The following is a 25,065-nucleotide window of genomic DNA, read 5'->3' as shown; positions in this document are numbered from 1 at the left end:
AAACCTCCGAAAAGTCATAGTTAGGCTTCGAATTTGAGAATTCTGGGTTCGGTCAAAATTTTAGAATGCCTTTTACATGCGGAATTGACACAAAAATCACTCGATTTGGATGAGTAACGAAGAAACTGCCGAAAAACTGCGTACGTATAATTAAATAAACGCAATTTGCAATTAATTAACCATTACGAAAATTAATCACCCCTTTTAATTCTTGCAAATTTGTAATATTTAACCATGTTCATGCAATTTAGATTATGAAAATAATAAGAGGCTCGTGATACCACTGTTAGGTTATGATACATATGACAATTCATAAATCATGCAGAAAAACCATAAAGCCAGGAAAGCATATTATTTACACATAATCATTTAGCATAGTTTAGATACATACACTTTGTTGCGTGCCTTCCCTAGCTGCGCCCGAACCGAACAAGAACAAGTCTTTAGGACTCCAAGTGTCGTCCCTCCGTAGATAGTCCACAGCACGTCCGGATCCGCCTTAAGCTTGACCAACTAGGATCGCCCTTAAGGTACTTAGAATTTTCGGCTAATGTAGGCAATTATATGACTGGATTTTTGCTCTCAAAAATCACTTTGAATACTTGAATTCTCTATCCAAAATAATGACCCTAGGCCTTTATTTATAGAGGTATGGAAAGGGAATTGTAATCCTATTAGGATACGAATTAATTAAACTAGAATCCTAATAGAATTCTTATTTAATTAATTCATCCTTTTAGGTTTAGGAATTTAATCATATGTCGAAACCTGATAGCTTTAGGATTCGTATAGCACACAAACACACACACGCACGCACAGCAGCCCACGAGGGGCGCCATGCGCGCGCGCGCAGCCCGCGAGCTCGCAGCCCATTGCCACGAGGCCCACACGCTGCCGCAGCGTTGGCGCGCGCTGGGCCTGCCTTGCGGTGGGCCTGGCGCAGCCTTGGCTGGTGCGTTGTGGCGCGCTGGCTTGCTGGGCGATGGCCCGGCTTCGTGCTGGGCCTTCGTCTGGCAGGCCTCGTCCGATGCTAATTCGTACGATACGCTTCCGATTAATTTCCCGATTCCGGAATTCATTTCCGATACGAACAATATTTAATATTTCCGATTCCGGAATTAATTTCCGTTTCGAACAAATATTTAATATTTCCGTTTCCGGAATTATTTTCCGATTCCGATAATATTTCCGATTCTGACAATATTTCCATTTCCGGCAATATTTCCGATTCCGGCAATATTTCCATTTCCGATAATATTTTCCGATACGTACCATGTTTCCGTTTCCGGCAACATCTACGACTTGGATAATATTTATATTTCCGATACGATCCATATTTCCGTTTCCGGCAATATCATCGTTTCCGGAGCATTCATTTCTTGCCTGTGACGATCTCAGCTCCCACTGAAACCAAGATCCGTCGATTCCGAATATCCATAGATGGAGTATTTAATGCCATTAAATACTTGATCCGTTTACGTACTATTTGTGTGACCCTACGGGTTCAGTCAAGAGTAAGTTGTGGATTAATATCATTAATTCCACTTGAACTGAAGCGGCCTCTAGCTAGGCATTCAGCTCACTTGATCTCACTGAATTATTAACTTGTTAATTAATACTGAACCGCACTTATTAGACTTAACATAGAATGCATACTTGGACCAAGGGCATTATTTCCTTCACATGGCATTCACGAAGCTCAAGAGATTATCACGGGGATTATCCGTGGCTTTGAACTTTGGTAAGTCAGATGAACTGAACTTTTCCGGTAGTTTGCCGGGAAAAGGTTTGTGATCGAGGGAGAAATACTTGCTCCCCATGGTTTGCTGCAGAACCATTTTTTCGATCTTCTTCTCGTTATCGAGGTCATTTTTGGCTTGCACGGCTGCTAAGGATTCGTTTTCCATTTTCAGTTGATTCATAAGTTGGGTCATTTGGACCATCTGGTCTCGTAATTCTTCCATGGACGTGTTTGAGGGTGCGAATCGAGGTTGGAGAAGCGGAGATCCTTGAAAGGGGGAATGACGGATGGAGCTTGGAGTTACTAAACCTTGTGTTGGTGATGTAGCTTCGAGACGCACTAACCTTTGATTTTCAGATCGACGCCAAGTGGCAGAACCAGCCCTATGCATAAGACAAGCTAAAGTTTAGGCCCAAAGTTAAGCATTACTTAGTCTAGACTTCTGACTCTTTCTATTGGTTTTCTATTCTCGCTTTTGTTGGTACACTTTTGGCTCTTCTATTGGTCATTCTTTGGATTTTCGAAACATTTGCCCGTGTGACATTCAAGGTTATTTTAATTAGCATGCTCGGTTTTGGTGCCGAACATTGTCGTTATGGGAAGCCTAACAACGACACAAGGAGTTATTTATTTTATAAGTCGTTCTTAGAATCGAGTTCCTTTTTTCATACGTCCTCGTAGCAAATTTGTTGCGAATTTTTTTTTATTGCTACGTATATTTTACGCGCGGGCACTGAGGATGCTGTGCCTGACCCGGAGGCCAGGCAGCAACTTCAGCGCCCAGCTCTGGGCGTTGGAAATGATTGGCGCCCAGCCAGGGGCGCTGAAAATGCGTCCCTGACTGGTACTCGTATTCTGTTCGCGTATCCTTTTTTCGTATATACGATTTAATTTTGCGTGCTTTCCTAGTAACGTCCTTTACGCGTTGTGCGGCGTTGTGGGATCCGTTACAGGCCATCCTGGGCGTCGCTTATTTTTGTGGCGATCGCTCGGGGTTGCGGAACACGTATTTTGGTATAACTCTTTGACCAATTGGTGTTTATGAATGTTTGGGCAATTTTTAGGGTCGTTGGTTCTCTTAGTATTATTTGTCACACACAATCACAACATAATCACATAATTCGCTACACATAACTAGCATTACAACATGAAGAAAAAAATAATATGTCACGTAGTTTATGATAGGCTTCTATGGGTAATATTTGCGCCGGCTTGGTACCTCTTCTCTCGTAGATCCAACACATGCCCCGGTCGAGGTAGTGCATTCAACAGACGAATTTTGTCCCAAGAGGCCAATCACGATGTAAGCCAAGGGGGCATGCACCAATGAGAGGGACCTAGTGGGCGAGCGATTGGGTTTGGGACAGGTGTACTACTAGCGAAAGTGTCGAGTGGACAACATTCGAAGCGTATGCACCCCCCGAGTGGCGATGGGTATCCTTAGTCCGAACTCCCGAGATGAAACACACCAAGGGAGCCAAGATTCTTTATGCGGTTCTGTTCGTTCACATTAATATGCTGATTTTCAGGTCGTCCCAACTTGATAAGGAAATAAACGCGGAGTAGGATCGTTTCACCCTTCGGCTATTTTGATTACCTACGAGCACGAGTGTTTCTTTAACGTTCCCCAGTGGAGTAGCCATTGTAAGGGGGTCGAAAAAGCACAAGGCTAATGCGTGACCTTGTCCCTCGTGGGCGTGACGTTGTCAGATCAAGTGTAATTGGATTTCCTGTGAGTTTACACCCAATCGACTAGTAATATAGGAGTCGCCATTCAGTTTTTAACGACAATGAGAAAAACTGACAAAACCCGGTTATCGTGACATAAAGGGAGTGCAATTATGTTCGACCACGACGGCCATAGGTTCCCTTGTGATCCTTGGTGTGGGGATCGCTCAACGTACACCCGCAGGGCAGAGATTGAGAGTTCGGGGGACTGTAACTACCGAGAGGAGTGCTCATCGATAACTCCAGAGGCAGGTTATCCTTACTAGCTCAGCATAAATAATTGAAGGGACATGCGTTAAACTATTAAACTATTCTGAATTGATTTTAGCAATATGCAACACATAATACTAAATCGATCGTGATTATCTTATTTAGATTGATTTAAGGTACCTAGCATGATAATTCAATTGTCCAAGGTATTATCTTATTAGGCGTGATAGACCAATCAAGTTAATAGTTTGACAATTTTATAAAAGGGCGATGAAAGCGATTAAATCATATGAGGGACACATTACAACACACCCTTGAGAGGTGCGTTATGGTTCTCAGAAAACTAACCCTTGGCTTTGCTATTTCTCCTTTTATTTAACGAATCTCGGGTTTCCAAGCAATGTTCCAGTATTTAGGCTTAATTCATCAGCTACAAGGGGCAGGACGCGTTCTGTTCGACTTTTGGGTCGATTGCGACAGAACGCCGGATCAATTTCGCAGCGTGAGGCTAGGCTTAAGGCTAGAGTCAATACTCAGGTTATGGAATTGTGTCCTTTTCACGTCGGTTTTGAGGCTGTATTTATAGGGAAAGAGTTTGTGGAAAGATAGATTTTTAGAATACAAATCCAAAAAGAATTCGGAGACGACACGGCCCCAGGCATTTTCAGCGCCCAAGGCTGGGCGCCGAAGATTTCGGCGCCTAGATCCAGGCGTTGAAAATGGGATCTGGGCCAAGTTCTTTGTCAGATTTGGACTCTTATAATACGGAGCTTTTGAGATTTATCCGAGTCTTTTAGTGCGTATTAACTTTATGACGGAATGCGTCTGGGCCCGTTACGAACTCTAGGTTCGTTAGGAATTTAATTAATACGTAACTCTTATTTTTGAATTACACCAGGAATGCAAATTCTATCTCTTTTAGGATTTATGTTGGAGTGCAACACCTAATTCTGACAGGTTTCTATCTTTTACGGTTTTGCCACTTTTAACAACTACCTTTTACGGCAGTTACCATTCTTAGCAGGTTTCCATAAATAGCAGTTTTGGCTGAAATGAAAAGGTGATTGAGATTCGTTTATTTTATAGGAGATGCGTTGCCAAGTGGAGATTTATGTTCTCATCATCGAACCTTCCCTTTCGGGAAATGGGGACAAAAGTAGGTGTCTACAGCTTGGAAAAGGTAGACATCATCGGCATTATCGTCCCAAATGCCGCAGACGTCGTCATACTGATGGCTTGCTGGTAATCGGACCAACGGTTTTCCTTGAGGTGTTATGTAGCTCAAGGGGTCAAAGGCTCTGCACTCTAGGTTATCGAATGTTATGCAGCAGGTTCCTAGAGGACTCGTGTCATTGCTTGGTTTGCGCACGTTGGGTAAGGGAATGATTTTCTCCTCTATGATATCTTGTATCGTGTTCTTGAGGAACCAGGAGCTTTCAATATCATGGCCCTTGCGTCCGTGGTACTTGCAGTAGGCAGAGCCATCCCAGTACTTGCCTTTGACTACAGGCTCAGGTGTTGGTTCTAACAGAACCAATTTTCCGTGGGCATAGAGTAGGCTGCTTCCAAAGTCGGCCCTTGTTGGGAGAACTTTCGGCCTCTAATCCAACACTTAGTCCTTGGTGGGTTATTTTCAATAGCGTGGACCTCTTGCGTTTGGGACTGCTCGCCTTTCTTGTAAGTGTTGTTTCGAGGCGTGTATTACGATTTTGCCGCAGCGTTCTGGGTATTTTTAAAGAGATTATCTTCAATCTTAATGCCCACGTCATAGATTCCCTTAAAGGAGTCTAGACCGAGGTAACGAACGTGTTTCTTGTAAGCAGGGTCCAAGTTATCAATAAACTTTTGGACTAACTCTGGTTCGAGAGGCCTCTGTATGATTTGAGCAGCTTGCTCTCTCCATCGGGCAAAGTAAGTCGTGAATCCCTCGTTCTTTTTCTGCGAGAGTACTTCTAACTCGCGCATGGTTACTTGGAAGTCCATGTTCTACGAGTACTGCTTGATGAAGATATTAGAAAAGTATTCCCAAGTGGGGAAGGTCTTGCGGTCCAGCTCATAGAACCACTAGAGTGCAGTTGATTCCAAGGACATGGGAAAGGCCGGCAAATACATGGATCTGTCCACGCCTTTCAGGTTCATCGCGCCCACAAAACTCAAGAGGTGATTCTTGGGATTATCTGTCACCTTCAACTTGGGCAAGTCCGATGCATTGAACTTGTCTCGTAATTTTCCAGCAAGGGGTTTAGGGTCGACCGAGAAGAATTTGCTTCCCATGGTGTGCTGAAGGACCATTTCCTCCTTGCTCATTTTGGGCCTGAGTAGCCGTTAGCTTTTGATTATCCATGCGAAGCTGTTCCATATCAGTGGCCATTAACTTGACTTGTGGGGTCAAATCTTTGAGCGACATGTTTCTAGTTGGTGCAGAGGAGAATTAAGGTTGGAAAACTGGAGACCCTGGAAAAGGAGAATGACGGGTGGAGACAGGAGTTACTATTTCTGCAATTGGACTAGCAATCGGGGTGGCAGACTCGAGACGCGCTTATCTCTGATCTTCAGTTCGGCGTCAAGTAGCAGAACCAACCTTATGTTACAAGACAACTATTTAGCATAATGTATTTGTTTACTACCGGACATGAATTTAACACAGACTCGGAATGGCTCAATTTTCCCAGGTAACGGTGGTTTCCTAAAGACTTAACTAGGGTGAACGTCGGGTTTTTTAGCTTGAGTGGTATCATGCCAGTCATAAGTGTAATTAGGGAACCAATAATTACTTTGCGAATTGTTTTTATTTTAAGCCAAGAGTTACGTGAAATTTGTCGCGAGTTGAGCCAGTGGCGCCAGAAAATACCAGCGCTGAAAAGTGCAGCGTGGGAATTTTCTAGCGTTTCCTGTTGTGCGCTGGAAATTTCCAGCGCTTGCAGGTATTTGTGCAGTTAGCCTTTTTTAGTCAGTTTTGTTCCGTAGCCTGAATGTTACCAAAATGTGCCCTTCCTTTGAGCGTTTGTGCACTCGAACGTTCAGCATTTCGACGCAAATGAAAAGTAATTTGCGCGTACTGGCCTTTGGGCTTAATTGGTAAAAGCTAGTGAGGATTTTGGTTAATTTTAACTTAATGAGGCTTAATTCTGTGAGAATACCTTCGGCGCAATTTTGAATATGTGTCCTATAATGGGTATTTTCAGCCAGACCTACGTAATGCTTAAGGCAAATGCATATTTTGGTCTTTCGAATTGATTGCACGATAAACTGGACTGGCCCTTAACTTTCAAGTTCTGATTTGTAGGCTTAAGTGCGAGGAAAAAGCAGGCGGGCGCTGAAAAATAGGAGCGTATTAGTGCAGCACTGGAATTTTCCAGCGCTTGCCTCATCAACGTTGAAGTTTCTAGCGCTGGCCATTATGGCTTTTTGGTTTCCTTGTCGCATGCGTTAGAAATTTCTTGCGCATAGAGTCTGCGCGCTGGAATTTTCTAACGCTGGCCAGGGCATAGTTGTTTTGTTCTGGAGCTGGGCTCCTGGTTGCGGAATTTTAACTCTGATTCGCAGCTTTAATATTATTTCGACTTTTAGAGCGTATTTTGGGATTTTGAAAGCATTGTTGACCTTAAAAAACTGAGCGTCTGGTTGATTAGTTTCACATAGCACATAAGAATCTACATCAAACTAACAACAAGCATGATTTCAAGTACGATGCGCATTTAGTTTATGCTAGTTTCTAAGGTTTCATAGGCTTGGGTGTCAAAGTGTACCAAACCTATCGCCAATCCCCCAACATGCCCTTGTTAGAGTAGCCAGGTTCATGACGAATTTTATCAAGGCTTATCCGGTACGTGCTGGAGTGGAATATACCGTGAATGGACCTAGGAGATAAGAGGTTTGATTTTGGTGGATGTGCTACATTGCGAATGCATCGATTGGATAACATCCGAAGCGCGTGCACCCCCGGGCTGATAGGTGTCCTTAATCTGCACTTTCGAGATGAAACATGCCAAGGAAGCCGAGATTCGGTATGCGGTTCTGTCGCGATCATTCTTCACATTGAATATTCAGGTCGTCCCAACTTAATAAGGAAATAATTGTGGCGTAGAGTTTGATTTCTGCTATACGGCCTCACCGACGCACGGATTATTTCAATATTGTCCCCAGTTGAGTCGCCACAGTGAGGGGGTCGCAAAACACGACGGGGCGCCTCTCAAAGAGTATACGGCCCGCACGAATTTTCCCCTCTGGATGTGGCAAGCATATTAAGTAAATAGGAACTAACTGTGGGCGTTAGCCTCTTTTTACTAGTCTATAAGAGTCGTCATTCAGTTTAAGAAAACTGACAAAACCTGGTTATCGTGATATGCCTGGAGTGCAAACATATTTGACTCACAACGGCCATAGGTTCCCTTGTGATCCCTGAATTGGAGATCCGTCAACGTACATCCAGCGGAGTAGAGATTGAGAATTCGAGGGACGTTTACTAATGCGGGGAGTTCCCAACATTAGCCCACGCGGCGGTCCTTACTAGTTCAATGTGACTAGGACGGGACATGTGTTATGCTACATTACTACTCTGGATTGATTTTAATGTACAAATATTACTAAACAGATGTCAAAACTCGGATTTAGGTTAATTCAAGGTGCCTAGCAATAGGCGTGAGTAATATAACGGATTAAAGTGAACATATATATATGGTGAAGAAAGCTATAAAATATAGATTTCAGTTACGGTATAGCGTAGGCTATACTGCGGTTCTCATGAACACTTACCACTTGACTTTACTAGCTTTTCGTTTGGCCTTCGAACTTTCCGATGACTGACTGACTGTGGGACGGGATTCTTCCAGGGTTTTTGTATGTTTTAGGCTTAAGGGTTGATTTGAGACTTGGGCAGTACTTCGGTAGTATTCGGACTGATTCAGGTGGTCGTGTGGGCAGGGTCTGCTTAACAGAGTGTTAATGCGGCAGACACACGAATACGAGACAGAGAAACGCATAGGTCAATACTCAAGCTTAGGGTTTTAAGCTAGGAATGTCTGTTATTTGTCGGAATTTATAGCCCCTATTTATAGTAAAAATAGGCCAGAATAAGATAGAATAAAGAAATGTGAGTTTTCTGCTGAGATATGTGAGGCGCTAGAAATTTCTAGCGTTTGGATCAGAAGCGTTGTTATTTTCTAGCGCTTCACATGTTAGCGCCAGATGTGTTTGCTTACAGCTGGATTAAAACTTTATCTTGCATGAGTGTGTGAGAAACAAATCGCAGCGCCAAAAAATAATGACGCTTTGGATTTGTGCGCCGGAAATAAGTGGCGCGTACAATGCCAGCGCTAGAATTTTCTAGCGATGGTGTTTTACTTCACATTTCCAGTTTTATCCGATTTTTACCCGAATCTCACTCACGGTTTTATCTTTTAGAATATGAGTTGGGATGCAACTCTTATCCTTTATCCGTCGATAAATCGTAATGCAACTTAAACACTTAGATCTTTATCTTATACGGTTACCATTCTGGGGAGCATTTAAGCATAGAAATTACTAAAAATAGCAGTTTCTAAAAACGGAAATATGGTATACGGGATTATAATTCAGTCATGGATCGTTCGCTACATATTTAGGAAAGCTAACTTAGTCAAGCGGTGTTTGGTTTCATCATTGAACACACCTTGTCGGGCCTAGGGACAAATGTAGGCGTCTACACATATTGATTTATTCAAGGACGAATTATTGTACAAATATAAGTTGATTCAAAATATAAGTAAGGGTATGTAATGCCCTTACATGCAGTTTTATTTTATGGTCCAGAGAGAACAATGAATAATAGTATTAGCTATATTATAACTTCAAATTGAATGATGATATTGTTATTTATCATGTATTGCCATGAAAGTATGACTAGAGAAATTTTGATCAATATTGATGATCACTATTATTTACAACGTTCGAAGAAGGTTTATATATGTCCAATATTTATGGATAAGTTTTGTAATATCATGTACAAGAAAATGTATTTATCTAAGATGAAGCTTTGTTGATATATAGAGGATTTACTTCCAAACAATTGGGGACATAAACATTCACCTCATTTGTTCAAGTGGAGAATTGAAGATTCAAGTCAAATTTTGGATAATCATTTTCAAGGAGTTTCATGGTGCTACATTTGAAAAGTTATTCAACAATATTAGAATCATTGCACTAGAAGATATCAAGTGATGTATTCATTAGGGGGTGAAAATACGCATTGCACTCTTTTTCCCATAACCATGGTTTTGTCCCACTGGGTTTTCCTGGTAAGGTTTTTAGCGAGGCAATATCTCAAGCGTATTATAATGAGTACGAGTGATGTACTCTTTTCCTTTGCTAGGTTTTTATCCAACTGGATTTTCCTAGTAAGGTTTTTAATGATGCTGATATCATTTCATGTGCATGACAGGGCCATTATATTGTTTTAGATAATGGACATCCACGGGCGAGTGTTATAAATATATTGTATTATGGATACTCATTACACCCTTGACATCCTTATCCTTTATGATGTATGTATATGTATTACTTTGGTCTCTCCAATAAGATAACCGCTTATTTTTATTCTCTGTCGTTTCTATCTTCCCTTTCTCTCTATTTTCGTAACAAAAATCCAATAAAAAAAAGGGCCATGTAAAGTTATTACCAAACAAGCTGTATGTGAGGAGTCTGATAGTGAGTGAATTATTCTTGTGTGGACATGATCCACAATAATATTATTGGGGACCAAAAGCCAGCAGTTTACCCTAACACCTTTTTTTTTTACCTACATAGTGATATTTATTGTTCACATATTAACTATAATAAATTAAACACCAATTTTCTTAGATATAGTAACTATTTTTAAAATCAAAGTAACCCTAACATTATTCAAGCAAATGTACTAAAGATACCAATTTGAAACTTTTTCATAATAATTATAATAAACATGTCAAAATAAATCAGAATTAAGTTGTTAACTTCTTTCTTTAGACATGGTTCACAATAAATTTAGTGTGGACCATGTCCATTTATTAATTAGTTTATTTTTGGTGTTAGCACCCGGTTCACCTTTAGGGTTAATCCGGATTCGGGGCGAGTTCTGGGTGTATAGGTTTCAGTCCCCTCCCAATTGTTGTTTCGGAGGATCGAACACGGGTTCTCCCTACCAAATTCAGCCCCAATCACCACTTAACCAACAAGCAATTGGTTCCATTTATTAATTAGTGATATTAGGTACTCAACTCTTACACGTGATACATCAACTAAATTGGACAAAAGTGCACTAATTTCATAAATTTAAACATGAATTACATTTTCTTTTAGAGTTCGACACTGTAACTTTACGTAATCGGAAAAGGATGAAATATGAGTATTACATTACTCATAAAGTATTAGGGTGATCATTCCAAAATATAAGATGTTTTACAAAAATCGAAACATGCAGAAAATAAAACATCAAAATGTATATAGGGGTGGAGGAAGTAAAAATTAAGATAAAGATTTTATGTTAACATCAATAATCATAGGTTCTCAAAATGATTGATAAATCACCCCAAAATAAATAAACAAGTAACTACAATTAACCAAACACGTGGTGTATAATTGAATTTAGTCCCGCCTTTTTTTGTAAACCAATCCCTAAACAACCTATAATTGAACTTAACTATGACCCTTTTCCATAATCTTATAATTAATTAGAAATTCTTGATAATTTTTCTTTCATATCTTTAGCAGAAATAACATAGAAAAAAAAACATAGAAAATATGGCATCAGCAGAAGTGGTTGTTGTAACTCCCCTTTCACCCACAAAGAAGAATAGAATTCAAGTATCAAATACCAAAAAACCTCTATTCTTCTATGTTAATCTCGCAAAGGTTCAATTTTTTCTTTTAATCTTTGTAATGTCATTATTTTTTTCAGTAAAATCAATTCATTTGATAAAAAATTTATGCGATATTTAACATTTCATGATTATGATTGTTGTGGTTTATGGGTATAGAGGTACATACAACAACATAACGAGGTTGAGCTTTCTGCATTGGGCATGGGTATGTTCTTGCAACTTTACGTGAATATTCACTTTCCTTTTTCTTCCCACCAAAACAAATAATTAAAAAACACAATCTAGAAGCAAATTTATTTGAACTAAAAGAAATTAGCAACCTGCTTCTATTACATACTTGTGATAGTATAATAGATTGCTGCTTCCATCCGTTCATAAAACATTATCCAATTGCATTTTTTTTTAGTCAAACTTTGAAAACTTTGACCATGAATTTTTATTACTTTTATACTTGCTTCTTTTGTTTACTCGCAATGTAGATCATTTTCACGCATGTCAATACACAACTTTAACCATTAATATCTTTAATTCACTTTAAGTAAAAATTATAAAAAGTTGATATTTTGAAAATACACATTAAGACGAATCTAACAAGATCTTACATGAATATGTTTTTTCTTACATATAAATCACCAACAATAGTCAAAGTAGAATATGTGAATAGTGAAAAAAGTTTAACTGTTACGATTATTAAAAAAAATGGAGGAAGTAAGAAATAATATAGTCACGTGAGATCTTGTGATATTCGTTTCAATATATATTTTCATAATATCAAATGTTTATAACTTTTACGCATGTAGAACTAGAGATATTGACGTTTTAAGTCATATCTTAGAGAACGTGAAAGTCAAATGGGACAATCTTTTAGGGACGGAGGAAGTATTAGTCTTATATACACGTGATTCTTATGAATCGATAAGAGAGAAATTTTGGTTTTACATTTTATAATCTCAAATACTAAGTAGTAAAAAAGTTGTTCTAAAGTTTTCCTAAAGATAAGTAATTGAATTTGCCGTATATTTACATATTTTGAAATTAATTGTGGTATTTGGGAATTTATGTGTTTCAATGACGTATTGATTTAAATTTTAATTAATAGTATAAGTTTGTAATGTAAAGAATAATATAGGTAATTCATAAGGGACTCTAAAAATTCAACATGCACCTCCTATGTTCCCTATATTTTGTATAATAGTATACTCTCTTCGTTCTTGAATGTTAGTCCTTATTCTTTATTGAGTTGTTCGTTTTTTATTAGTCTCTTTTGATATCTTTCTTTATTTGTCCAACATTTATCCCCTTTGTACCCTTATAAATATCCAGAATGACTCACTTGCTTATTCCGAAGTACACTTTTATCCCCATTAAACTCCTTTATTATTTCTCTCTCCTACCCACATGGATTAAATTCTAGAAATTCTATTAAAATTCATATGATAATTGTAATTTTGTTGGATTATCTTAAATTTCAAAATGGATCAACATCCAAAATACTAGTTTTGGGGTCAGGCCGGACAATGCCCCAGACCATTACTTAGATGTCAGTAATTATGTCGTTTGCAAAAAAAAGAAAAATATAATTGAATATGACTTCAGCTAAAATAAGTGTTCTTCATTTTATTATCCTTTATTATATTTGTATGTAAAAAATAATAAACAATATGTTACAGAAGTAATTAGTGTTCTAGTCCCAAGGTCATGGGTTCAAATTTGGCACAAACTATGTTTAAAACTTTTATAATGTACTTCCTCTGTAAGATTAAACAAAATCAACATCGAATCAAAATATAAAGAAGTTTGACAGAAATATTGATTTAAGAAGATGGAATATTGAAAAATATAAATACGCAATCGCATAAATTATGGATCATATACCCGGCACAAAATCATCTCAAAAAAAAAAAAAATCTCAAAGTATATCAAAAAAATTCTAATATTATTAGAATATCTGTACATTTTTTTTTTTTTTGGTAAAGGTAAAGTTATATTAACAATCTCACCAAAACTGTTACAAACACCCCTTGAGGTAGTTCTTCAAAGAAGAACAAGGGGGAAAAAGAAACAACTCAAAACACCCAAAAAACTCTATAGAGAGGCCAACCACTCTCTATCTATACAACTTACTTTCTTCCCGATGGTATGTATGCATCTGTTTTTTACAAGGAACTTTATGTTCTTTACAGTTTTATCTACTCCACATATTGTAGCTTCCCAAAAACCCTTGTTTCTCACCTGCCATAGCAGGTACACAGTAGCAGCAGTTGCAGCTAGAACCATTTCTTTCCTCCATTTAGAGGCCTTAAACACACCTCTGATCCACCTGCATAAAGTCTCAATCCCAACTGGTCTGTGAGGAACACCAAGCCACTGCATGATAGCAGCAGAACATTTACTAGCATAAATGCATGATCCAAATAAATGGTCTTGAGTTTCAGGAGCAGACCCACAGATCACACATGTATCAGGAGCAGCAATGCCCATGTGATACAATCTAGCACAGATGGGGAGCCTGTGCAACATGGCTAACCAGAGAATAAACCTGTGTTTAGGTATTACAGTTCCAGCCCAGATAATGTTAGACCCGTGTAAATCCACACCGGGGCCTTGTAACTGCTTGTACACCTGAGAAATGGAGTAATGTTGTCCCACAGGCCAAGTGTCACATCTCAGGTGTTGAACAAGTTCCTGTTTGACTTTACAAATACATTTGAAGCCCCAACTAGCAGTTTTAGGAGCTTCAAAATCCCACCAGTTAGACTGTTTCACATAAACCTCATTAATCCATTTAACCCATAAAGAATCTTGTTTTTGGGCAATATTCCAAACCAACTTTCCTATTGCGGCTTTATTCCACATCAAGATGTTCCTAATACCAAGACCACCAGTTTTCTTGGTCTCACACATTTTCTCCCAACTAACATAGCCATGTTTTGAGCTAACTAGATCTCCTGACCAGAGAAAAGCTCTACAGAGTGAAATAATCTGTTTAAGAACAGCTTTTGGGAGGATAAAAATCTGCCCCCAGTACACATGAATGCTCATCAAGACAACATTAATAAGGACCAATCTCCCTGCATAAGATATGTGTCTAGATTGCCATACCCTTATCCTTGTTGTGATCTTTTCCACCAATTGCTCACAATCAGCTACATTCAGTTTCTTGGTGCTGATAGGTACTCCTAAATACTTGAAAGAAAGAGAGCCAAAAGTAAAGCCAGAAGCAGCAGTCAACCTATGTGTATCCACTTCATCCATTCCAGAACAGTACATTGCTGTTTTTTCCTTACTAGCAAGCAAACCAGAGGTGTCTGAAAAGAGGTTCAGACCTTGGATCATACAGAAAACTGATTGAAAGTCACCCTTACAGAACAACAGGACATCATCAGCAAAACATAGGTGGTTCAATCTTAAACCAGTGCATTTTGAGTGAAATTTGATGTGAGGGAGATTTCCAACATAAGCCATAGTCCTAGATAAGTATTCCATACATATCACAAAAAGCAAAGGGGAGAGTGGATCCCCCTGTCTGAGACCTCTCTTAGCAGGAAAGTAGCCATGAGAGCTACCATTTAGAAGGAGGGAGTATTTAGTAGAGGTCAAACACACAAGAATCAGTTTACTAAAATGATCTGGAAAATTAAGAGCATTAAGCATTTCCTCCACAAATTTCCAATCCACAGTATCATAAGCCTTCTTGATGTCAATCTTAATCATGCAACTCTTTGGTCCTGATTTCCTAGCATAATGCTTAACCAAATCCTGACAAATAAGGACATTGTGAAGAATACTCCTCCTTGAAATAAAGGCACCTTGATTGTTTGAAATAATATCAGGAAGAACCAGTAACCTTGAACACAGCAACTTGGTGATACATTTATACAGCACATAACAACAGGAGATGGGTCTGAAATCCATCACTGTGGTGGGGCAATTTGTCTTTGGAATCAAAGTGATAGAGGTGGCATTCAGGTTCTCCAACAGTTTTCCATTCACAAAAAAGGCTTGAACAGCATCCACTACTTCAGTACCAACAACCTCCCATGTAGCTTTGTAAAACTTACTCCCATATCCATCAATGCATGGGGATTTATCATTCCCTATTGAGAACATAGCCTTTTTGATCTCATCAGCAGTCACAGGTCTATTCAAAAGAGTGTGGTGTTCAGTAGTTAAGATAGGACCCTTTTCAATGATTTTTAAGTTGACAGGTTTCCTAGGACCACCAGTGGTCCCCAAGAGGTGAGTATAGAAGTCTAGGAAAGCATTCTTCACTGCAAGGGGATCATCCCTCCAAACTCCATTGGCATCAATTATGGAATAAATAGCATTCTTTTGTCTTCTCTTTTTCAAACTCTGGTGAAACAGTCTGGTATTGTCATCTTGATACGAGTTTAAAAACTCGTTGTATAAACAAGGATAGTTGATTAACAAGCTAGACCTTTAACTCGTTGATCGTGAATGCAAGACAAGACCTATTGACTCACAATCAGTTCTTTGAATAGGAAACGCGTCCAAAACAAAGAAAAAGGCCGAATTATAAACTATAATTCGAAATGTAACAAACAAGTGTTTTAATCATCCAGTTGGTTGTTTATTCCAATCAAGAAGCTGACTATAAATAGCCAAAAACCAACAGCTACAAGAGCTTTAAACGGCTAATTAAGAGCCATTTAAGAGCCTTTAAAACTGGCAGTTACAAGCTCTAAAGCCTCCTAATTCAGTCACTAAATTGGAGGTTACAAAGGCTTAAAACTCTCCTTACAAACAGCAATAATCAAAGCTAAGTAATGACTGAATTCAAATTGGGGATTTAAACAAATATCCCTTTATTAAACCGACTTTAACCAAAGCAATTAAAATAATAAGTGCGTACAATCTGTTTAAACAAGCGGACCAATGTGATTAAACGGACCAGTTTGATTAACGTACCACCTTGATAATAAGGACCATATAACGAGCTCACTCAATCCAAGTCACCATGCACACAAAATGAGCCATTGAACCCAAATCAGTTTTGGTTCCAATTGCTAGCATAAGACTATCACTTTCATCGATAACCGTATCATCCCCTCCCCCTTTAAAAGGAATTGACCTCAATTCAGCAAGGCCATCATCATCAAGATAAGGTGAAAGATCACCTACATTGAAAGTAGCATGGACACCATAGTCTCCCGGAAGCTCAATCTTGTAAGCATTATCATTCACACGTGCAACCACCTTGTAAGGACCTTCAGCCCTAGGCATAAGCTTGTTCTTGCGTTTGCTTGGAAAACACTCTTTCCTTAAATGAACCCAAACCAAATCACCTTCTTCAAACAACCTCGGTTTGCGATTCTTATTTGATTTCTGTTTATAAGAGGTATTAATAGCTTCAATTCGCTCACGAACTTGTTGGTGCAGTTTCATCATAGACTTTAACTTAGCATCGGCATCCTTGTGAACCAATTCATCTTTTGGTAATGGAATTAAATCCAAGGGCAAGTATGGATTAATCCCATATACTACCTCAAATGGAGAATGACCAGTAGCATAAGTAGGAGACCGATTATAAGCAAATTCAGCGTGAGCAAGCTTGACATCCCAATCCTTTTGCGTTTTACTTACCAACCCTCTCAATAGCGTTCCCAAGGTTCGATTTGTCACCTCTGTTTGCCCATCAGTTTGAGGGTGATGTGAAGTGCTAAACAACAACTTGGTTCCCACCTTTCTCCACAATGTATTCCAAAAGTAACTCAAGAACTTGGAATCTCGATCAGAAACAATAGTCTTTGGAATTCCATGCAAACGAACAATCTCCTTATAATACAAATCAGCCACATTACAAGCATCATCCGTTTTGTGACAAGCAACGAAGTGAGCCATTTTTGAAAATCTATCCACCACGACCATAATAGCATCCTTACCTCTTTGAGTACGAGGCAAAGCCACTATAAAATCCATGGATACATCTTCCCAAGGGCGAACTGGAACCGGCAAAGGTGAGTATAAACCGGGTTTGAAAGAACTCTTGGCCATATGACAAGTCACACATTTATTCACAATGTTCGTTACATCACCTAACATTTTAGGCCAAAAGAAATGTTCTCTCAAGATTTCCAAGGTCTTGGCTATGCCAAAGTGACCAGCCAATCCTCCACCATGAGCCTCACGCACTAGTAACTCACGAATTGAATGCTTAGGAATACAAAGGCGATTACCTTTGAAAAGAAACCCATCTTGCAACATGTACTCCCCATAAGCACCAACTGCACATTTCTCGAATGCAACTCCAAAATCACCATCATCATGATAATAATCTTTTAAGGTCTCAAACCCCAACAAACGAGCATCAAGTGTAGCAAGCAAAGTGTACCTTCGTGATAATGCATCAGCCACCACATTGCTTTTACCATCTTTGTATTTCGAAGAAAAATGAAAGGATTGCAAGAACTCAACCCATTTAGCATGCCTTGGGCTCAATTTTTGTTGCCCATTAATATACTTCAAAGATTCATGATCAGAATGCAAAACAAAGTGGCTAGAACGCAAATAATGACTCCAATGATCCAAAGCTCTAACAATGGCATAGAACTCTTTATCATAAGTGCAATAATTCAAACGAGCACCCCTAACTTTTCCGAAAAATAAACTATGGGACGCTTACCTTGGATCAAAACAGCACCAATCCCCACTCCACTAGCATCACACTCGACCTCAAAAGGTTGAGAGAAATCTGGCAGCGCCAAAATAGGAGCAGCACACAAATGCTCTTTAATCACATCAAACGCCTTTTGAGCGTCCTCTCCCCATACAAAAGCACCTTTCTTCAAGCAACTAGTGATAGGACTAGTAATAGTACTGAAATCACGAATGAAACGTCTATAAAATGAAGCAAGATCATGAAATGAACGCACCTCACTTATAGTTTTAGGATTAGGCCACGATTTGATAGCCTCGATCTTGGACTGATCCACGGACACTCCATCTTTCGAAACCACATAGCCCAAGAATACAACATTGTCAACAAGGAATGAACACTTCTCTAGCTTCCCATAGAGTCTTTGAGCTCTAAGTGTTTCAAAAACATCCCTCAAATGAATCAGATGCTCCTCTTCGTTCCTACTATACACCAAGATGTCATCAAGATATACCACAACGAATCTGCCCAAAAATGATTTAAGCACTTCGTTCATTAGCCTCATAAACGTACTAGGAGCATTAGTGAGACCAAATGGCATGACGGTCCACTCATACAAACCATGTTTTTTCTTGAAAGCCGTTTTTCACTCATCTCCTTCACGCATCCGAATCTGATGATAACCACTTCGCAAATCAATTTTTGAGAACAACTTCGAACCATGGAGCTCATCTAACATATCATCAAGTCTCGGAATTGGAAAATGATACTTGATGGTAATGTTATTCACAGCCCTACTATCAACACACATTCGCCATGTTCCATCTTTCTTAGGCACAAGCAACACCGGAACAGCACATGGACTCAAGCTTTCTCTAACATAGCCTCGATTCACAAGTTCATCAATTTGCTTTTGTAATTCCTTTGTTTCCTCCGGATTGCAACGATAGGCAGCCTTATTAGGCAAAGAAGTTCCTGGAATAAGATCAATTTGATGTTCAATACCACAAATAGGGGGCAAACCTGGTGGTAATTCATCCGGAAATACATCCTTGAACTCAAACAGCAATTCGGCAATGGGACTGCCTTCTTTCCAATTTTGGCCTTCAATTGGACTTTCCTTAGCCACGAGCAAATACACCAACTCTCCATGATCAAGAGCTTGCTCAATTTCTCGTTCACTAGCCAACATGGTGAGATTCGGCTTTTTCTTTTGTTTCACACTCATGGATCGAACCGCTTGAGATGACATAGGCTTTAGCACAATTTTCTTGCCTTTGTCTCTCAATTCATACTCATTGCTTCTCCCTTTATGAATCACGTCCCTATCAAACTGCCAAGGACGACCCAACAAAATATGACAAGCATCCATAGGAATAACATCACAAAGAACTTCATCCACATACGAACCCATAGTCAAACCAACCCTTACTTGCTTCGACACTTTTACACTATTACCATCATCAAGCCAATGGAGTGCGTATGGCCTAGGATGGGAAGTAGTGATTAAGCCTAATTTTGACACCATTTCACTAGAAGCAGCATTGGTACAACTCCCCCCATCAACAATTACACTACACCACTTATCTTTCACTAGACATTTAGTATGAAACAACTGATCTCGTTGGTCTAGATCAGTAGGTGAAATTTGAGTTTGTAGCTCTCTAAGAACCAGATTTGTGTCATAAATTGGAGCCTCATACCCTTCCTCTTCCTCCTCATCACCACTCTCATCAAACACAAATACGTCCCCCAACCTCTTTTCCTCTTCAAACAACTCCTCACGACATTCAACAGCTTCTCTCAAGGTCACTACTCGTTTATTTGGACACGCATTTTGATAATGCCCAAACCCTTGACACTTAAAACAACGCACCTTGGACAAACTTGTTTCTTTGGTTGGGTTAGATAGTTTAGGGGCAGCCGTAGAATTACTTGAACCTACGGTACTAGGTGATGTGTTTGGTTTCAAGCTAGGTTCGGATTTAGCCCAAGACTTGGCTTTACCATCCATACTAGACCCTCCCCCATATTTTGCCTTCCCTTGATTTTCCAATTTTAAACAAAGTCCACAAAGAGTGTCAAAATCAGAATATGGATAAAGGTCTACGGTATTGGCAATATTATAATTTAGACCCCTTAAAAATCCGGACAGTTTTTGTTCCTCAATTTCCTCAATTTCTCCCATTAAGGACAACTTTTCAAACTCATCAATATATTCAGCCACACTCATTTTTCCTTGCCTCAACTCGACAATTTTACGATAAGTTGTTATTCTATGAGTTGTTGGCACATACCTTTTACGTAGCTTACGTTTCAAAGACTCCCAAGAGGTAATTTTCTCCTTCCCTTCACGTATTCTCTTGGATTTCAGTCCCTCGAACCACAATGAAGCCCCTCGTCCTAGCTTCAATACGGCATATTTGCAACGCGTCTCATCATCAATGTCCTTGAAATCGAACATTCTCTCTATTTTGCGCTCCCACTCCAAATAGGCTTCCGGATCTGTTCCACCAACAAATTCAGGAAGTTCGGTGACTTTGAATTCATCCATAGCCCGTAGATCACGCCTAGGAGGCCTACGATACCCCCCATCTCTAACGTTCTTCAAGGCTTCTTGGAGATGTTGTAGAAAGTCAGGATCATCAAAATCCATATTTCAGTTTGTAAGAATTACGAACAGCAGCTCTTTTTTTTTTTTTTTTTTTTTTTTGGGCGGATCACACGAACAGCAGCTCTGATACCACTAATGATACGAGTTTAAAAACTCGTTGTATAAACAAGGATAGTTGATTAACAAGCTAGACCTTTAACTCGTTGATCGTGAATGCAAGACAAGACCTATTGACTCACAATCAGTTCTTTGAATAGGAAACGCGTCCAAAACAAAGAAAAAGGCCGAATTATAAACTATAATTCGAAATGTAACAAACAAGTGTTTTAATCATCCAGTTGGTTGTTTATTCCAATCAAGAAGCTGACTATAAATAGCCAAAAACCAACAGCTACAAGAGCTTTAAACGGCTAATTAAGAGCCATTTAAGAGCCTTTAAAACTGGCAGTTTCAAGCTCTAAAGCCTCCTAATTCAGTCACTAAATTGGAGGTTACAAAGGCTTAAAACTCTCCTTACAAACAGCAATAATCAAAGCTAAGTAATGACTGAATTTAAATTGGGGATTTAAACAAATATCCCTTTATTAAACCGACTTTAACCAAAGCAATTAAAATAATAAGTGCGTACAATCTGTTTAAACAAGCGGACCAATGTGATTAAACGGACCAGTTTGATTAACGTACCACCTTGATAATAAGGACCATATAACGAGCTCACTCAATCCAAGTCACCATGCACACAAAATGAGCCATTGAACCCAAATCAGTTTTGGTTCCAATTGCTAGCATAAGACTATCACTTTCATCCATAACCGTATCACATCTCCTGTGGTTAGCCAGTCAATTTTTGAATATCTGTACATTAGCACGAGTATAATCTAGTTACTAGTAAAAGTAGTGTATTGGATGGTGTCGCATAATGGAAAAGTGAGAAACTTTATGAAATAGGGGGGGATATGGATGACATGGAGCAACACACTTCATCAATTCTTACATGACACAATTGAATTTTAGACACTATTCACACAAACTTATTTGACTTACTTTTGTGATTTATACTTAAGAAAAAACATAGTCGTGTAGAGTCTTATTAGATTCGTCTCAATAAATATATTTTAAATAACAATTTTTTTATACTTTTTTCTACTTCATAATTGAAGATATCAATGTTTGAAACGTGCGTTGAAGAACGTGCTTAAATAGTTGTGTCATTTAAAAAAAAACAGAGGAAGTATGTTGATACAAAAGAGGAAAGAGTCACATGACATTAGGAATGCCTTTTAATATATAAGTAGATTTTTTAAAGATGATTTACCTTCCTGTAAAAAAAACGATGATTTACCTTGACATTTTCGTATATTTTAATTTAATTAATTTTATATTTTTCATTTTTGAATTTTGCATATTGCAGCAATTACAACAGTTGTCACCATTGCTGAAATTCTGAAGAATAATGGATTTGCTTGTCAAAAGAGTAATAGACTTGATCTTAACTTTTATTTTCCTCGATAATTTTACTTCCTTTGCTCTTTTTTTAAAGTATATGTTTTTTCGAAAATAGCGGTATGCACGTCTTCAATTGGCATGAAAGATGAAAATAAAGGCCGAATGATTCAAAAAGCTAAGGTAACCTCTCTTTTTCTTGTTAAATGCATCATGTCTTTCATTGACTTTTTATATTTACCATAATTACCACATTTTACCCACTTCGAGAATAGTCACATTATTTTTTTTTTAATTTTTTTTTTAATTTTTTTAAATGTTTTACCACCTTAGCTTACTGACTTTTTAAATTTCACCACCACTTAACATTTCACGTCTACTTCTCTATCCAACGTGACTACGTGAGATCCACCTATTAATTAGTTTCCTCCAATTCCACTTTATAACTCCAAGGTTCTTAATTAAATTACTAGAGTGTGGCCCGGGCATTACTTTACTTTTAGTGGGGTTTGCATTTTGTAAAAATGTGCCCATTTTTAAAAGATTGAATTTTACATTTACATGGGAAAATATAACATATAATGTAGCTAGCCAAGATGGTAGGAAGTGAAACTTTAATCCATGATATTTAATGTTCGATCCTTGCTACATGCTTTTTTTGGTTGTCAGTAATATGTTATGTTGATTTATTAATTGTGACGTGGCGTAATAAAAAGGGTATACGTGACACATATACAATTTCATAACGTCTTTTAATATATTAGTATAGATTCACCTTCAAACCTTGCCACCAATCTCAAATCTCTCTTAAATTTCAAAATTCTTCCAACTAAATCCATTATATATATTTTCGATCTAACTAGAGGTGAAAGAAAGATAATAACATATGTACGAATTCAAAAATTTAGGTGTTGTTTGGTTGACATAAAAAACATGGGAAATTGGACTTCCTAGGAATTGCATAGTATGAGAGTTGCTTGGTTGACAAAATTTTAATGAAAGGGATGCATTGAAACTACCTAAGAATTTCAACTTCCCACAAAATGGGGGATTTTGCTTACACAGTCCCCCGTAGGCAAGTAGAAAATCTCATGGGAAATTACTTCCTACATTATTGTTAAGGAAATTCCCATGAATTTAAATTAAGGATTCATTTCCTGTGAATTCATATTTCATGGGTAATTCTACTTCCTATGTGAACCGAATGACACCTTAATCTCCAAAGTTAGGTTTCATATGAATTTGAGGATTTTATTTTAAATTTATATAATATGAAAATATTGGACATCTTTATGAACAATTAACTATAAATTGGACTAAAAGTTCCACTTAATTGGAGTTGATTGTATGAGAATCAAGACGTAAAATTGAATTTTAATTTTCAAAGTTCAGGTTCATACTTATTTGAGGATTTTTTTTAAATTGATATAATATGAAAATTTGGGCTAATAATTACTGTTAATTGATATTTATATAGGTTATATTAGTTCGATTTGAAGTTAATTAATGTAAATTATAATAAATATGGACAAATTACTTGATCTCGAAAAATCCCCAAATAGCTTTCAAATACCTTGAATTTCCATGATTGAACTTCAATTCAGTTCAATTTAGTAGTAAAGAATTTCCCAACCTTTAGATGTATGAGTTGTGATAGCAACTTCAAGATATGGGGATAGAGCTAATTGGAAACCGAGAAGAGAGAGAAAGAAAATAGGGGGGGGGGACGGAATATAAGACAGAATAGTGTTAAGTAGTGGCAAAATAAAAAAGTTAGTAAAGTTATGGTTGTAAAATACAAGAAAAGAAGTATTCACAAAGTAGGTAAAACATAAGGATACCACAAATTTTAATTCTCATTAAAGGGTTGCCTTGTGCTTTAATTTACAACGATCCCATCTTTTTGTGTATTGCTAGATCGAAATTGTGTTGGAGAAGACCGAAAAATTCGACTCATTGATGTCTCCCAAGAGTAAAAACAAAGACGACAGTAACAAAAATGACGATAATGACAACATAAAAACTACCACAATTCGGGACACCTTGGAAGAGAAGACGGAGGACGGAAAATAGTCTAAGTAATAACATTTTTTCAACTATTGCTCTAGTTTTAAACAATTTATACTCACCACTACTTTTTACTAAAGGTATAGATAGGAAAAATCTTTATGTTAGGGTAAGATGTTTGCACGTTATTTGGGTAATATGGTAATGTCGGTTAGTTCACTTGGTTTCTTTCTAGGTGATGCTTATATGTATTCATTTTATTTCTTTTTTTTTACCTGTCACTTCGTTTTGGAGTGTACTAGTCATCATAATTGGTTACTAATGATGGAGCAATGATTGAAATATGAACTATTTTTACTTTTTACAATATTTTTCTCTTCTGTCTGATAATTCAATCGTCTTTCAATGATCTCCTTGTAATTTAGAGGTTTCGTGTAACGGTTCACAATAAAGAAATTTAAGAAATCACATTAAAGTTGCATTGAAGAAGAAATTTTCCACATCTATTTATAGCGTTAAAGCAATGTATGTGTAATGAGAGGGAAGCAAACTCTCATTCTCGATAATAAAAGAAAACTACTAGTCTTGTACATTTAAAAAAACGGTTATTTATGGATAACTCTGAGGTTTCACGAAATCTTCCAAAATACACACTAAGTTTCAAAAATACATCAAGTACCCTTATTTTTATCAAAAATACATCTAAATAACGGCATTAACGCCTTTAGAGATTAACCGCTAAACTATCCTAATAATCCTAACTAACTCTAAGTAACCGTTCATATGTTGTTTTTACTTTTACCTGGTTTCTCCCTTGAAAGTACCCTCTTCCCCATCTTCTCACAATTAAGATCATCTCCATTGAAGTTTC

At 37.9% G+C, this 25,065-nt stretch overlaps 1 protein-coding gene across 1 annotated transcript; it reads left to right on the top strand.

Annotated features, from left to right (window-relative positions):
* The first annotated feature begins 11,384 nt into the window (after positions 1–11,384).
* LOC110796861 (uncharacterized protein At2g34160-like) lies at positions 11,385–24,561 on the top strand. Its single transcript, XM_022001944.2, has 5 exons — positions 11,385–11,545; positions 11,671–11,719; positions 22,156–22,218; positions 22,306–22,370; positions 24,105–24,561. Exons 1-5 carry the CDS (start codon positions 11,435–11,437, stop codon positions 24,258–24,260), a joined length of 444 nt encoding a protein of 147 aa, XP_021857636.1. The 5' UTR covers positions 11,385–11,434; the 3' UTR covers positions 24,261–24,561.
* Positions 24,562–25,065: the final 504 nt, after the last annotated feature.

Source organism: Spinacia oleracea, chromosome 4, assembly GCF_020520425.1.
Source record: "Spinacia oleracea cultivar Varoflay chromosome 4, BTI_SOV_V1, whole genome shotgun sequence".
NCBI classification, from domain to species: Eukaryota; Viridiplantae; Streptophyta; class Magnoliopsida; order Caryophyllales; family Amaranthaceae; genus Spinacia; species Spinacia oleracea.
The sequence above is the reverse complement of the archived record's forward strand: the minus strand, read 5'-3'. Positions and strand labels throughout refer to the sequence as shown.

What these genes read in the sequence shown, in the direction of transcription:
- LOC110796861 (XM_022001944.2), top strand. Translation starts at nt 11,435, where the DNA reads ATGGCATCAGCAGAAGTGGTTGTTGTAACTCCCCTTTCACCCACAAAG. An exon ending in GCTTTCTGCATTGGGCATGG is followed by an intron (nt 11,720 to 22,155) that starts GTATGTTCTTGC and finishes TGCATATTGCAG; the next exon opens with CAATTACAACAGTTGTCACC. An exon ending in TGGATTTGCTTGTCAAAAGA is followed by an intron (nt 22,219 to 22,305) that starts GTAATAGACTTG and finishes TTTCGAAAATAG; the next exon opens with CGGTATGCACGTCTTCAATT.